This window comes from Euleptes europaea, chromosome 9 (assembly GCF_029931775.1).
Source record: "Euleptes europaea isolate rEulEur1 chromosome 9, rEulEur1.hap1, whole genome shotgun sequence".
In the NCBI taxonomy this organism is placed as follows: Eukaryota; Metazoa; Chordata; class Lepidosauria; order Squamata; family Sphaerodactylidae; genus Euleptes; species Euleptes europaea.
In genome coordinates this window covers 11,586,795-11,602,512 of record NC_079320.1, presented here as the reverse complement: position 1 = coordinate 11,602,512, position 15,718 = coordinate 11,586,795, and the positions used below count along the sequence as shown (strand labels likewise).

Below are 15,718 nucleotides of genomic sequence, written 5' to 3'. Positions count from 1 at the left end.
CCTTCTAATGGGATTGCATTCACTGTCTCCAGAACAGCCAACAGAGGAAGTCCCAAGATCAACTCATTCCCTTCTTTGGTCATATAGAGGTAGTGACATCATGCCCAGGAAGAGCATGGAGGTGGTTGGTATTCTTCTGCCACACCACTGGGGCGGGGCCATGGTTCAGTAGTAGAACCTTTGCTTGGCATGCAGAAGGTCCCAGGTCCCAGGCAATGTGAAAGACCTCCTCCTGAGACCCTGGACAGCAGACAGTACTGACTTTGACGGATCAATGGTCTGATTCCGTATAAGGCAGCTTCATCTGTTCATGTGCGCCGGCTCTGGGAAATCTGTGATGCGTTGCGAGCATGTGACTGATTGAATTGGAGGCCCAATACAGTGCAGAGGAATCTGGGAAAAACAACAACAAGGGAAGCAAAACCCAACCAGTTAGGAGAGCTTTTTATTCGATCTTTATACCCTGCTTTTCTCCCCAGTTGGGACACAAAGCGACTTATGATCTCATTCTCCCTGCATCTATTTTAGCCTTTCAGCAACCCTGTCAGGTAAACTAGGATGAGAGTATGTAACTAGCCAGCAGGCTTCCTTGGCAGAGTGGGGATTCGAACCTGGGACCCCCAGAACATAGTCTGTAGTCGTTTATGCATGAGTACTTTCACTCACTTTCAACTCTGGTCTGTCTTGGTTATTCCTTTGAGTTCTGCATGAGTTTTCCATCCATTAGAGATGACGTCGCTGCCAGCCCTCGCAATGTCTGGGTCTTCCCATTCCTCTGTTAACCCGACTCTTCCATCTTCCCTGAGCGAAGCCTGGGTGAAATCTCCGTGCATAAGGCAAAGTGCAGGGTACAGAAGCTTGGTTTCTCTCACAGCCAATTACAAAGCAGCGTGTCCAGAGGCAGGGATTCAAATACTTCCTGCTTCCTCGGAGCTCTCTCTGAGCAGAAGAAAGGCTTTTAAAAACCGAGGCTTGGATTCCCCCCCTTTCAGATTGCTCCGTTTTTAAAAATGCTTATTTAATGTGGAAATTGGGTTTTGGGGGGTGGGATTTTCTCTCCCAGTAAGCACTACAAGTAAGCCAATTACAAAGCAGCATTTCAAGGGGCGGGGACTTGATTGGAGCTGGAAGACTGCTGGTGCATAGATCCCCCAACAGGTAAGCATGGTTCCAGCCAGCAACGAACCTCAGGTAAAACTCCCATGCAGAAACGACCTGACACTCTAACCACTAGACCACTCTGGTTCTGGTGCTTGAAGGAGCAAAGGTGATAACACACTGAGACCATGGGTTGGTATGGAACCGTGGCAGGGAATCGTCCCCCTTTTTCATCCCCCCTCCCTATAGGCCACATCTCCCATGCTTTGCTTCATCCTCTTCCAGAATACGAGGAGGCAGATGGTGACCCTTCTCTTCATGGCTGCAGAAGCAAATTCTTTCTTTCCCCCCCCCCCTTTACTTATTTCATTGAGGCCTAGAGCCGAAATAGGTCTGGAGGTGTTGGGAGATTGCTGTGAGGTCTCGCTTGTCTGCTGGATAAATAAAACTGAACTGATTGTACGAGAGCTATTTTTTGCACCACAAAATCTGTTTTAAAAAACAAAACAAAAAAAAAACCCCTTGGAACTTGATTTGTGGTTTGTTTCTTGGCAGCAGAACTTGCTGGGAGCCTGTGGACGGGCTGCCACTCATTCCTGGCAAGCACAACGTGTCTGCTTTGTAATCGGCATTCGTACATAATCAGTTTCAAGTTGTTTTCAATAGACGCCGAGTGTAAAATATTTTGGATTAAACAGATTGCATTAACTTTATGTAACGCGCTCAGCTGCCATCTATAGCGCACAGCAGGTCTTCCGTCGCAGCCGCGAGTGCCTGTACGGATCAATCCAAATTGCTTTATACAAGTTTTATAACCTCTCTCTTGGGTTTGGAGTGGGGAGGGGAGATCAGGAGAGCTTCAGAAATTCTGAGTCTGCGAGCAGAGTTTTCATATTGCGCTGCTTTAAAAATATGGAGAATATAGAGACACATGATCAGATTGTTTTCCCCCCAGCACTTCTTTTTAGTCTGCGCTGCTTCTCCATCTTTTAAAAATTGTATTCATTCATCCTCTGAGGCTCTTGGGTCAGCACACCTTATCCTCACAACAACCCTGCATGGTAGATCAGGTCAAGAAACAGCGATTTGGTCAAAAGTCAGCACTGAAGCGTTATGGCTGGGTAGAAATTTGAACTTAGATCTTCCCAACCTTGTGTGTGTTATGTGCTGTCAAGTCACTTCCCGACTCACGGCGGCCCTATGAATCAGTGTCCTCCAAGTGTCCTATCTTTGACAGCCTTGCTCAGGTCTTGCAAATTGAGGGCTGGAGCTTCCTTTATTGAGTCAATCCATCTCTTGGGTTCTCTTTTCCTGCTGCCCTCAACTTTTCCTAGCATGACTTTCTTTTCCAGTGACTCTTGTCTTCTCATAATGTGACCAAAGTACAACAGCCTCAGTTTAGTCATTTTAGCTTCTAGGGTCAGTTCAGGCTTGATTTGATCTAGATTTCTTTTTCTTTTTCTTTTGGCAGTCCACGGTATCCGTAACACTCTCCTCCAACACCAGAATTCAAAGGAATCTACTTTCTTCCTCTCAGCTTTCTTCATTGTCCAGCTTTCACACCCATACATAGAAATAGGGAACACCATGGCATGAATTAACTTGATCTTGGATCTTAACCCTAGCCCGACACTAACTCTGAGCACATGTTACAATGAACACACATACTTCCTGTGCGTATGCACATATACATACGTTTGTAAGAAACAGCCAGTTTGTGTTTGCAGGATGGTGCTGCTGCAGTCACCTTGCTTGTGGGCTTCCTAGAGGCGCCTGGTTGGCACTGTGTGAACAGACTGCTGGGCTTGATGGGCCTTGGCCTGATCCAACAGGCTTTTCTTATGTTCTTATTTCACAGTAGGATTAATTGTGCTCTCTTTCTGCATATTCTCAGGAGGAAAATTCAAGAAGGTCTCAAAGCGCTAAGTACAGTTAAGCCAACAGGTGACACGTACATGCACGAAGGATTGAAAGAGGTAAGATGTATGTCCTCCCTCCTGTTCTTAACCTAGCTGTAATAATTTAATATTCAAGGCAACTCGCACCCCCGTTGGTAGGCTGTGAAACTTCTAGAAGTCTCTCTTTAAAAAAGAAGAAGTGTAAAGCTTGAACATAGTGTGCCCTGGTGCAGAGACGGAACGCATAGTGGGGCCTTTTCATAGGCAATGGTTTCCTGTTTGGAGATCTCGTCTTGGCAGGCTGCCATTCAGCATGATGAATCCTCAGGCATCTTTTGCCAAGGGTCCCTGACACCCTAGCGTGGGGTCCCCAATCTTTTCGATCCTGCAGGTGCCTTTGGAATTCTTTTTTTTAAAAATTGATTTATTTTTAATATAGAAAAGGGAAAAACAGGGAAAAGAAAAGCAAGTCCCAAAAGAAAGAAGAAAAGAAAAATGGTTACAGTGCACATGATTGTGTATCGCGGTACATAGTTTACACATTGCTGAGCAGCTTTCCCTGCAGAAAGAGATATTCAAAGAAATTATATCAAGTTATAACATCTATTCTGTTCTTATAACATCATCTGTGGCTAATCTTTTACATATTGGTAATAAAGTTTCCAGTTTTCATAAAACGACTCATACTGTTGTTTGTTGTTAGCTAAATTAATCGTTTTAACCATGGTTGCAGTCATCGCCTTTGGAATTCTGATGCGGCATGGTGGGCACAGCCCCAGAATGGCTGCTACGAAAGAGCTGACGCGGATACCAGCGGATTGGCAGTCAGTCCAGGATAACACCCTCAGAAAAGTCCTCTGCTACTTAGAAAAGTGTAGTTTATTTTACAGTGCAAAGATATAATACAAATACTTGTCTCACTCTCTCCTCTCATAGCATTCCACACTGAGCTTCAGTTTCACTCCATTATACACACTTGATGGTCGCAGCCACCAATCACAGCAGATGCCTAGTCATCATGACATTGCTCATGCATTGCATCAGCCTACTGGTCATAACCGGATCAGGCCAGCTCCCTCTAGCTCTCCAGGGAGTTTCCAGGCTGATTGCATCATTTCAGATCCATCTGATCTACCATGCACCTGTCAAACTAATCTGACAGCCTTGCAATATCGATCAGAGCTGCTACAGGAGACAGAAGCCAGCCACAAAACGGCTGCTGCCGCTTACTACAGCCACACTGTAAAGATACTTGTGCCGTGGTGGCAGCTGCTGCCAAAGCAGTGTGTTAAAAAAAAAAAAAACACCTACGCAGCCAATCAGAAGCCTTGCTGGGTAAAAGCCCCACCTGGCCCTGCCCACTCCCTAAAAGCATTTAGTGGGCCCCAGGAAAGGTATTGGCGGGAGCCATGGCATCTACGGACGTCACATTGGTTGCCCCTGACCTAATGGGAAACTAGCTGACATGTGACCAGTAATGTATGTAGTGGGAAGCAAGGCTCATGTTGAGCTTGAAGTTTTCCCCAGGCTCCCGACAGGATGAAAACTCAAGTTTGCAAGATGCAGTAACTGGAAACCATGGTCACCAAGAGACTATATCAAGAAAGCAAGAAAAAACCAATAGAAATCCTAGACAGAAAAAGTCGTTCAAGAAGAAGGGTTAAAGGGTTGGAGGGTACTGAAATGATGGGAGAAAGGGGAGGTGTGGGGGAATAACAATGAGTTTTTAATTTGCTTATCAATGTAAAGAATTTATAGATCTATCCTTTTCTTGGGAGTTATGTAACCTATTAGCATTTTTAATTTTAATTGACAATATTGGTGATTAGGTTATATATGACAATGGGTATATATATATAATGGATATTAGGAATAAATAGAAAATTATAAATAATTATATACTAGTCTAGTAAGAATAGATAATTTTCAATAAAAAGGAGTGACTAGATTATGAATTGGTTAGAGGAAGCTGGGGGGGAAGTCCAAACTATTAGATGTATTTAACAATGAAGGTATACATTAAGCTATATATTGCTATTTACTAACATATGGAAAGATAAGCTTTATGAAATACCGAATAAGATGGATTGTGTTATTATGGAAAAAACAATAAAAAGTAATTAAAAAAAGTTTTCCCCAGGCTCCCTCGCCTGTGTTTCTCATTGGACTATGGACTATAGCCGCCCAATCATGGACTTGGGGTATGTGACTCTGGGTGGTGGGGTTTGGCATATAAGTCGGGGTGTTATGAGCTTACAGTTCTTTTCCTTTCAACTCAGTTCAGCAGAGTTCAGTTCAGTTCTATCTTGTTAATAAAGCGGTTGTAGTTGGAACTTCGTCTCTGGCCTCGTGCATCACATAAAATGATCCATGGTATTAGCTTTTATTCTCTCCTCCATCTGTCTGGATGAGGAGGAGCCAGTTTGGACATCAGTACACAGGAACTGAGGCTTCACTGTTCTTCACTGATAGGGGTCCCCAGGAGTTCAGGCTAGGCTCATGGGGCCAGGAGAAAGACCCCAAAATCCCGAGCCAGCATGGTGTAGTGCTTAAGAGCGGTGGCTTGGAGCGGTGGACTCTGATCTGGAGAACCGGGTTTGATTCCCCACTTCTCCACGTGAGCAGCGGAGGCTAATCTGGTGAACTGGGTTGGTTTCCCCACTCCTACACATGAAGCCAGCTGGGTGACTTAGTCACAGCTCTCTTTGAGCTCTCCCAGCCCCACCTACCTCACAGGGAAGGGGAAGAGAAGGTGATTGTAAGCTGGTTTGATTCTTCCTTAAGTGGTAGAGAAAGTTGACATATAAAAACCAACTTTTCTTCATCATCATCTCCATTCCTTCTTAGTTCCCCACCTGTCAATCCTGAGCAGCCTTTCGCCCGTTGTTAATGTTCACTTCCGTCATCTGAAATGTTTTCTTTGTCTTTCAGGCAAACCAACAGATTGAAAAGGTGCGAGATCAGAAGTCCAGCAGCATCATCATTGCTCTGACAGATGGACTACTGCCTGATAGGGTTCCACACTATACAGAATTGCAGGTGAGCTCTAAGAGGAGGTTTTCATCAGAACTGACATTTGTGATGTTTAGATCCCACCAAGTGTGCAGACTTTCTTTTTCCATCTCTGTCTCTGGAACAGGCGCACAAATCCAGGGAATTGGGAGCAAGAGTTTACTGTGTTGGAGTCCTCAATTTTGATCAGGCTCAGGTAGGGGAAATCTATTGCCATACTTTGTGTGTGTGTGTATGTGTAAAGTGCTGTCAAGTTGCCGACGACTTATAGTGACCCCTGGTGGGGTTTTCAAGGCAAGAGAGTAAGCAGAGGTGGTTTGTCATTGCCTTCCTCTGCAAAATCTTCCTTGGAGGCCTCCCTTCCGAGTACTGACCCAGCTTAACTTCTGAGATTTGACAAGATCTGGCTACATGATACCATTCCACATCCCATTGCGATACTTACTGTACACTGTATCAGACCAGCTAGATTCAAGCGCAGTTCTAAGCCAGCCTTATTTGACACACAAGCGCTCATGTTCTTGGATTGCAAACTGTAGAAACCTTGCCACCGATTCAATTTTTATTGGGTCCTGAGCGGTTATAAGGAGTGACACCTTAATTTTGGCAGGTAACCATTCCCTGTCCGCAAATAATGGATCTGTAAATTGAGAATGACCCCTAGCATACAACAAACAGTTAAATAGGGCATGAGGAGTCCCATGGTGCAGAGTGGTAAGCTGCAGTACTGCAATCCAAGCTCTGCTCACGACCTGAGTTCGATCCCGATGGAAGTCGGTTTCAGGTAGCCGGCTCAAGGTTGACTCAGCCTTCCATCCTTCCGAGGTCGGTAAAATGAGTACCCAGCTTGCTGGGGGCAAAGGGAAGATTACTGGGGAAGGCACTGGCAAACCACCCTGTAAACAAAGTTCTGCCTAGTAAACGTTGGGATGTGACATCACCCCATGGGTCAGGAATGACCCAGTGCTTGCATAGGGGACCTTTACCTTTACTTAGGGCATGAGGAACTGATTCTATTTCACCCTCCCTGCATGGACAGGCCCTATCCGCATATAAGGTCTTATTAAATCTTCCATAGAGCAGGGCAGAAGGAAGGGCATTAAATCTAGCGAGCATGTAAGCCCTTCTCTGTTGGGGATCGGTTAAACACGTAAGGTAATATGTCAAGCACTGATTATATGACCTTTTTCTTCGGGCACCTGCCATGGGTTTTGAAAGGCTGCCTGGGCGACATGCATTGCTTTGCAAAACGTTATTTTTGTCTACTTCCCTAGCTCGAAAGAATTGCAGATTCAAAAGAGCAAGTCTTCCCTGTCGTTGATGGATTCCAAGCCCTCCAAGGGATAATTAATTCTGTGAGTATCCAAGAAAGCACATTTTTGGTTAATTCTTTTTTTCCCCAAAAACCCCCAAAATGAAGTTTTATTTGCTTTTGTGGCTTCCCTCTTTATGTCGGTGACAAGCGGCCAAGGCACTTCCTCTTCTGAGTGGTGCATTGTAGGTTCCATCAGCTTCTGCAGAAACCACCTGATGCTGTATCTCCAGTATTGGCTGCTCAAGGCCTATTCCCAGGGCTGGTGTGTGTTTGTGTTAAGTGCTGTCAAATCGCTTCTGACTTATGGCAACCCTATGAATGTATGACCTCCAAAACGTCCTCTCGTTTACAGCCTTGCTCAGGTCTTGTATACTGAAGGCCGTGGCTTCCTTGATGGAGTCAATCCACCTCCTCTTGGATCGTCCTCTTTTCCTGCTGCCTTCAATTTTTCCTAGCAGTATTGACTTTTCCACTGAGTCTCGTAACTACTCATGATGAGTACAGTAGCCTCTGTTGAGTCAATTGCGCTTCTAGGGACAGTCCATGCTTGATCTAGAACCCACTGATTTGTCTTTTTGGCGACCCACGGTAGCCGTAAAACTCTTCTCCAGCCAGCGTGGTGTAGTGGTTAAGAGCGGTGGTGGAGTGGTGGACTCTAATCTGGTAAACCAGGTTGGTTTTGCCACTCCTACACATGTAGCCAGCCTGAGTGACCTTGGGCTAGTCACAGCTCTCTCAACCCCACCTACCTCACAGGGTGTCTGTTGTGGGGAGTGGGAGGGAAGGTGATTGTAAGCCGGTTTGAGTCTTTCTTAAGTGGTAGAGAAAGTCGACATATAAAACCCACCTCTTCTCCTTCTCGTTCTCCTTCTCCTCCTCCTCTTCTGAGGCATTATTGGCTGAACAAGGGATCTGGGGGTAGGGTGAAATGACCAGTTTGCCCACTCAACACGCCCCTTAGCTACATTGCATCTGTAATCAATCTGTATTAAATGGGTCACATAAGACGGTCCACAGTTGGCAGAGGAGGAACCTTGTGACTGCTATGCTGTGCTTCTTGCTGCACTAGATTCACATTTCCTTTGGGCTGGCTGAGTGTGCGTGTGTGTGTGTGGGAAACAAATGGGAACATGCTCCCCCAAACCCTGTAAAGCTTGAAATAATTAGTATGCATTTGGGATGAATGTCATGCCTTCCAAACTGAAGTGCTCTAAAGAGGAGAGGCAGCATTTACATATATCTATTATGGGAGGAAAAATGTATTAACAATGTTGTATTCCTCAACATCTTGCTTGGTGTCGTCTTTTGTGGTGCTACAGATGGCAGATGGAACAAATGCTTTTGGGCTGGGTTTGTGGAACACTGAATGTTACTTTCCTTAAGGAGATCTGTGGTGTGATAGCTGGTTTTCTCTCTCTTGTAAAATCAGGACTGCAAAAATGAGAAACCTGTACTAGGGAAATCAGAATTTCATCACCAATTCTGATGGTTCACATATATGTAATTCTGCTTAATGTTGCATTGCCGGGATTATTTTAATGCTGTTAGTCCTTGGGGATGAGGTGGGTGAGATTTATATTTATTTTTTTATTTGGTGTACTTAAATACCACTTTTTATTTGATTGGCTGCCACAGTGGTTTACAATTCAAATCAGCTTTGTTTGGTGTTTTTTTTCAAAAAAAAAAAAAAAAAAAGATGAAAACCAGCTGCTGAGTTCTGTTTTTTTTTAACACACCGGAGGAAGCTTCAAATGCTATACCATCTGTTGTGTCCTAGAGGAATGCTGACAACATGGGGGTGTGCTGTAGGTGGGGGAAGAATCCCAGATGTTAGCCTACCACTCTTACCCATACCATCCAGCAGCTGGCGGCTTCTCTGGCTGGATCCTTTGGTGTCCCTATCTGGGGAGGGGCTGTGACTCAATGGTAGAGCTTCTGCTTGGCATGCAGAAGGTCCCAGGTTCAATCCCTGGCATCTTTGATGGACCAAGGGTCTGCTTCAGTAGAAGGCAGCTTCATGTGTTCATGTGATTGTGTTGATCATCGTCTTTATGTTGTTTCTGTCTTAATGCTGATTTATTGGCATGGTTTTTTGAATTCTGTAATTTATTGCTAAAGTTTTATGATATTGTACTGTGCTAGCTTTTGTTTTCATTTTGTGAGTGCTTTGTTGTTTTATGGGTGCATCCTGACTACTGCTTAAGTTGATGGCGTGTCCAAAAGCTTTTTGCTGCAGTGTGGCTCAAAAGCAAAAAAGGGGGAGGGAGGGGGAGGAAGGAGAAGAGGAAGAAGAAGAGTTGGTTTTTATATGCCGACTTCCTCTACCTTTTAAGGAAAATCAAGCCGGTTTACAATCTCCTTCCCTTCCTCTCCCCACAACAGACACCCTGTGAGGCAGGTGGGGCCAAGAGAGTTCAGAAAGAACTGTGACTAGCCCAAGGTCCCCCAGCTGACTACATGTGGAAGAGTGGGGAAACCAACCCGATTCGCCAGATTAGAGTCCACTGCTCTTAACCACTACACCACGCTGGGGGCGGGGGAGATAATTCATTAGCAAAGTGCCGGTTTCTATGCCAACTGGCTGTCACTAATTAATGACGGCTTTGAGTTTTAGGGCGGGGCTTGGGTGAAGAGTGTGGGAAGCAAGCATAGAAATACTGGAGTAGCGTGCATTCCTTGGATTCCAGTTTGATGTAGGAAACCCATCCAGCTCTGTCTGATCCACCTGCTGAACACAGCTGGGCCCACTCCAATTGGTGGCAAAGGTGACACAGGATGTTGTTGGTGGTGGGGGGTAAATGCTGCAAATTTGGTAGTGCATCGTTGATTCTATGCCCTGGAGCTGTTAACTGGGAGCTCGGACTGTAAAGGTACATTGTCTTGGTTGTGCTTGCCACTGGCCTTACGTTTGTCACTCTTCACTCATTTCTAGAAAAGTACAGATTCTCCTGATCTGATGCTTCACCTCGTTCCGCCCCGGATCAGCATTTGGTAGAAGGCGGAGTTTGCAAGTGTAGTTTTTTGGCTTCTTCAAATAGTGCGTACTGGAATTGGGTGCAGGGTTTCACATTTCACAAAGTTGGCAGAGATGCTACAGAGAAGTTGGGATTTAGAACATAAGGACATAAGAAGTGCCATGCTGGATCTGCCAAGCCATGCTTGGTCTGATCAAGCCATGCTGGATCAGACCAAGGTCCATCAAGTCCAGCGGCCAACCAGGTGCCTCTAGAAAGCCCACAAACAATAGCTATTTGCACCTAATACAATAGGTGTGCTAATATAATAGCATGAGCCCCATAGTGCAGAGTGGTAAACTGCAGTACTGCAGTCAAAAGCTCTGCTCACGACCTGAGTTTGATCCTGACGGTACAGATAGCCGGCTCAAGGTTGACTCAGCCTTCCATCCTTCCGAGGTAGGTAAAACGAGTACCCAGCTTGCGGGGGGTAAAGTGTAGATGACTGGGGAAGACACTGGCAACCCACCCTATAAATATAGTCTGCCTAGTAAACGTCAGGATGTGACATCACCCTATGGATGACCTTTACCTTTACTATAATAGGCTGTGTTCCACAGCACCTAATATAATAGGCATGCTCCTCTGATCCTGGAGGGAATAGGTGTGCATTATGATTGGATGCTGTATGCTTTCATTATTTTTTTAAACAATAAAATTATGGCAGAGTAGCTAACGTTCAACACTTATGCCTCCTTCTCTGCCCCTGTAACTGTGCCGATGAACTTTTGCAAGGTTTTCTAGCATTGTTAACATCTACAAACTTCGCAAAGCAGTTGGACGAACATGGAGTTGTCAGCAGGAATAAATCTCAGTGGAAAGTTGAGTGGCTTAAGAAGAAGAAAGGCTGAAGGCAACTTAGTTATCCGATCAGTAATGGTTTACTGATCTAGTTTGGCTGATAATTATCTGGAAGTATGGCTTCACAAGCAAGCGGAATAAATGCTCTGGCAATGTGAAATTTCAGGGCTTGTGAGCATATAAATCTCTCTCTCTCTCTCTCTCTCTCCCTCATCTTTTCCCAGTGATTCTTCCTTGCAGCTGTGAATTCCTTGTAAAATGCTCCCTGGATTGAACTGAGAAATGTTTTTCTGTTAGAGAGAGCTGGTAAAGGGCTACATCAGAAGTCCAGTGTGGGAAGGCTTGGATTCAAATCCCCCCTTTGCCATGTGTTTCACTGGGTATCTTTGGGCCAGTCACTTCTAGCCTACCTTGCAGGTTTGTTGTGAGGATAAAATGAACCATGTGGACTGCCTTGTGCTCCTTGAAGGAAGGAGTGGTTGAAAATGTAGCAGGTAATTGTGTCATGAGAAGTAGCATTGCAATTGACTTGCATATTGTTTTGGTCACATCATTTATATTTTATTTTTGTGCTACCTTTCTACGGAAAAACGTGTCCCAGGGCAGAGGGCTGGAAAACATCTGTAGGGTCTAGGGATGTAAATTTTGTTTAAATTTTGTATCTGAAGAAGTGAGCTGTGGCTCACGAAAGCTCATACCCTACCAGAAAATATTTTTGTTAGTCTTTAAGGTGCTACTGGACTCTTGCCCTTTTTGTTTAATAAAGTCATAGTTTAAACCAGGGCTTTTTTCCCTGTGGTGATACTCAGCAGTACTGAATAAAAAAAAGCTGGAGGATTCAGGATGCGATGCAACGAAGGGGTCAGAAGAAGAAGAAGAGTTGGTTTTTAAATGCCAACTTTCTCTACCACTTAAGGGAGACTAAAACTGGCTTACAATCACCTTCCCTTCCCCTCCCCACAACAGACATCCTGGGAGGTAGGTGGAGCTGAGAGAGTGTGACTGGCACAAGGTCACCCAGCTGGCTTCATGTGGAGGAGTGGGGAAAGCAACCCTGTTCACCAGATTAGCGTCTGTCGCTCCTGTGGAGGAGTGGGGAATCAAACCCGGTTCTCCAGATCAGACTCCACCGCTCCAACCACTGCTCTTAACCACTACACTATGCTGGCTCTCACCATCGTAAAGTGTCCTCGTGGCTGCCGCCATCATTTTACAGTCATTTAAAAATGCTGCGAGGACCACATTCTCAACAGGCCTGCAGCACGGCCGACTGAGGTGCTCCTGTCCCCCCCCCCCCCGCCTTATTAAGAAGAAGCAGGAGAAGAGTTGGTTTTTATATGCCAACTTTCTCTACATTTTTTAAAAAGGAGAATCAAACCGTCTTACAATCTCCTTCCCTTCCCCTCCAACAACAGACACCTTGTGAGGTAGGTGGGGCTGAGAGAGCTCTGAGAGAGCTGCGACTAGCCCAAGGTCACCCAGCTGGCTCCATGTGGAGGAGTGGGGAAACCAACTCAATTCACCAGATCAGCCTCCGCCACTCATGTGGAGGAGTGGGGAATCAAGCCCGGTCGTGAGTCCACCGCTCCAAACCAACTGCTCTTAACTGCTACACCACGCCGGCTCTCTTAAGTGCCAAAATGGTGAGAATCTGGCCCTTGGGGCATTTTTAAACATGACTTTAAAACGGCATCGTTATCCTCGTGGCAGCCACAAAGAAGTGTCATGTCTCATTTGGCCCCTTGGGTGACCCTGAGAACGTCGGAGGCGAACACCTAGCGAGAGCCCTGTTCTCCTGAACTCTTCAAGCTGCATTGGGGAAAAACCCTTGTCCCCCGCCCCACAATTATTTGCTTTGAATACAGCTGAAAAGAAAGTGCACAGATTTCTGCAAGAGGCCAGGAACGAGAAAGCGCCAGCCACCATGTAGGCATCCCATCCCGGCGACGGTTTTCTGAGAAGGAAATCCACTTAAAGGGAGCATCTGATTACCAATTACGAATCCCCTTAATTGGAACATTTCCTGCAGGAAGAAAATCTGCTTGCTTTGTAGGGCGGGCAAGCCAGGAAGCCAGCCATTAAATCTTTAAATGGCAGGAGGAGGGGGGGGGAAAAAGAGACATTAAGTGAGCTCGGAGGAGAATTATTCTGATTATATCACTCTCTGCCTTAATCCACATGGATAGCCGAACGCTGGAGCCGCGGTTTTGCAGGCGAGGTTCGGAATGAACATGTTAGAGGCTTCTCTCGATGCGATCCGAGGCCTGGAAGCAGCGGTGAAGCTGGGCACGACTGTGCGGAGTTGTTAAGGCGGCTCATTGGCCTGGAAATGGAGTCTTCCTCTGTTCCGACCCTTCAGTATTGCATAGGGCTTAATTTGACATCCTCTGACATATTACACATCAGATAATGTTCCGGTGTGGAGAGGAATGCTCGATGAGCAGTGACTTGATTGTTCAGGTTCCAGGTTCTCCCCCTTTTCTTCCCCCCCCCCCAACCCGTGTGTATCTGCGCAGGAGCCTTTTGATTTAGATTGGGCTTGGCAGATACCCCTAAACGTCTATCCGTTGCATTACATAACCGGTGCGGTAAACTTTCCTAACAAAACCTTAACTCCCAGGCGCCGTTCTTGGTCTTAGCTCTCTGCTTCTGGGCCCCAGCACCATATGTCTCCCTCGGTGTCTTTCCAAGGCTTAATTTGGGCTACAACTAGAAGAAGAGAAGGAAGAAGAAGAGTTGGTTTTTATATACCGACTTTCTCTACCACTTAAGGAAGAATCAAAACCGGCTTTACAATCACCTTCCCTTCCCCTCCCCACAAAAGACACCCTGTGAGGTAGGTGGGGCTGAGAGAGCGTTCAGAGAGAGCTGTGACTAGCCCAAGGTCACCCAGCTGGCTTCATGTGGAGGAGTGGGGAAACCAACCCAGTTCACCAGATTAGCGTCCGCTGCTCATGTGGAGGAGTGGGGAATCAAACCCGGTTCTCCAGATCAGAGTCCACCGCTCCAAACCACCGTTCTTAACTACTACACCACACTTGCTCTCAACTCTACTACCCGTTTCAGAATTTATACCCCGTCTTTCTGCCCTCATGAGGCGCGCCAAGGCAGCTAAAACAATTAAAAACATGCATGATAAAAGAATGTCCTAAAAACCATTAAATATAAACAGAAACCCCCAATACATGTTCAGAAGCGTGAAAACTCACCATCGTCATCATATCCATCCATTGCTTATTTATAGTCCATCTTTCTCACTGCGACTCTAGGCGGATTACATAGTGTAAGTCAAGGACAGTCAACCAAGATGGTGAGGGGTCTGGAGACCAAGTCCTATGAGGAAAGGTTGAAGGAGCTGGGTATGTTTAGCCTGCAATGTTTTGGCCCCCACCTACCCCTAAATAGAAAGACACATGTGAGTCATGAATTACAACAAGCAACCAAAACAGAGTTATCCAAGGCTCAACAAAATTATGTATGATTCAATTTAGGTGCTTTTTTTGGTTCTGGATGTTTTCTTTTAATATTCAGCACAACTTGCTACTTTTTAAACATCTTTGGTTTTTTAAAAAAATATATCTTGGTTTTTCAAGTAATTTGGAATTTGGTCCACATATCAGAGCCAAATTGGTAATTTATTTCAAGGCTTGATTTATGCTTTTAAAATTCATGATAGTTTGTTAGTTTTCTATCATTGTTTGTTTCCAAACATATTTGTTGTTGTTCCTAATTTAACTTCAGATGTTTTAGAGCATTTTGGGATGTTTTCATTTAAAATTCATGACAGTTAGCAAGTTTTGTAACATGAATGGTTCATAAACATGTAGTGGTTAAGAGCGGCGGATAACAATATGGAGAACCAGATCCGATTCCCCACTTTTCCACATGAAGCCTGCTGGGTGGCCTTGGGCCAGTTACGGTTCTCTCAGAACTCTCTCAGCCCACACACAGGTAGGCAATGGCAAACCACCTCTTTATGTCTCTTGTCTTGAAAATCCTACATGGTCACCATAAGTCAGCTGTGACTTATGCATTTTCCAACACCAACACCACAATCCAATTTGGGCAGTTCTTTCCATGGCTTTTTTAATCTACCTGGTGGAAGAGCTGACACCTGCTATGCAACACAGACCAAGAAGATGTTGGTATAAGAACTTGTTCACTTACTGTCAAAGTCCAGGGTTGGGAAGTTGAACACATGAAGCTGCCTTATTCTGAATCAGACCCTTGGTCCATCAAAGTCTGTAGTGTCTACTCAGACCAGCATCAGCTCTCCAGGATCTCAGGCACATCACCTACTTGCCTAGTCCCTTTAACTGGAGATGCCGAGGATTGAACCTGGGACCTTCTACATGCCAAGCAGATGCTCTACAAACTGAGCCACAGCCCCTCCCCAAGTTGAAGAGTGGAAACGTAACCTACAGGAGGACCAACCGCTCAACCCTTCAGGGGATCTGACGTGAGCGGTGAGAGCTGATGATGTTGCCCATCTGGGAGAAGACCTGCTCACTGTCCAAATTTTTGGAGGGCAGGAGAGGAGTGCCTGGGCTACAAGAGTCAAGACTGACCCCTCTGTCTTT

At 45.5% G+C, this 15,718-nt stretch overlaps 1 protein-coding gene across 1 annotated transcript in view; it reads left to right on the top strand.

Moving 5' to 3' along the window:
* ANTXR2 (ANTXR cell adhesion molecule 2) overlaps positions 1 to 15,718 on the top strand; it is a 159,801-nt gene that overhangs the window by 26,558 nt on the left and 117,525 nt on the right. The window contains exons 4-7 of the mRNA XM_056855512.1: positions 2,993 to 3,074; positions 5,928 to 6,035; positions 6,136 to 6,204; positions 7,283 to 7,363. Coding sequence (XP_056711490.1) covers positions 2,993 to 3,074; positions 5,928 to 6,035; positions 6,136 to 6,204; positions 7,283 to 7,363 — 340 coding nt within the window. The remainder of the gene's footprint in view (positions 1 to 2,992; positions 3,075 to 5,927; positions 6,036 to 6,135; positions 6,205 to 7,282; positions 7,364 to 15,718) is intronic.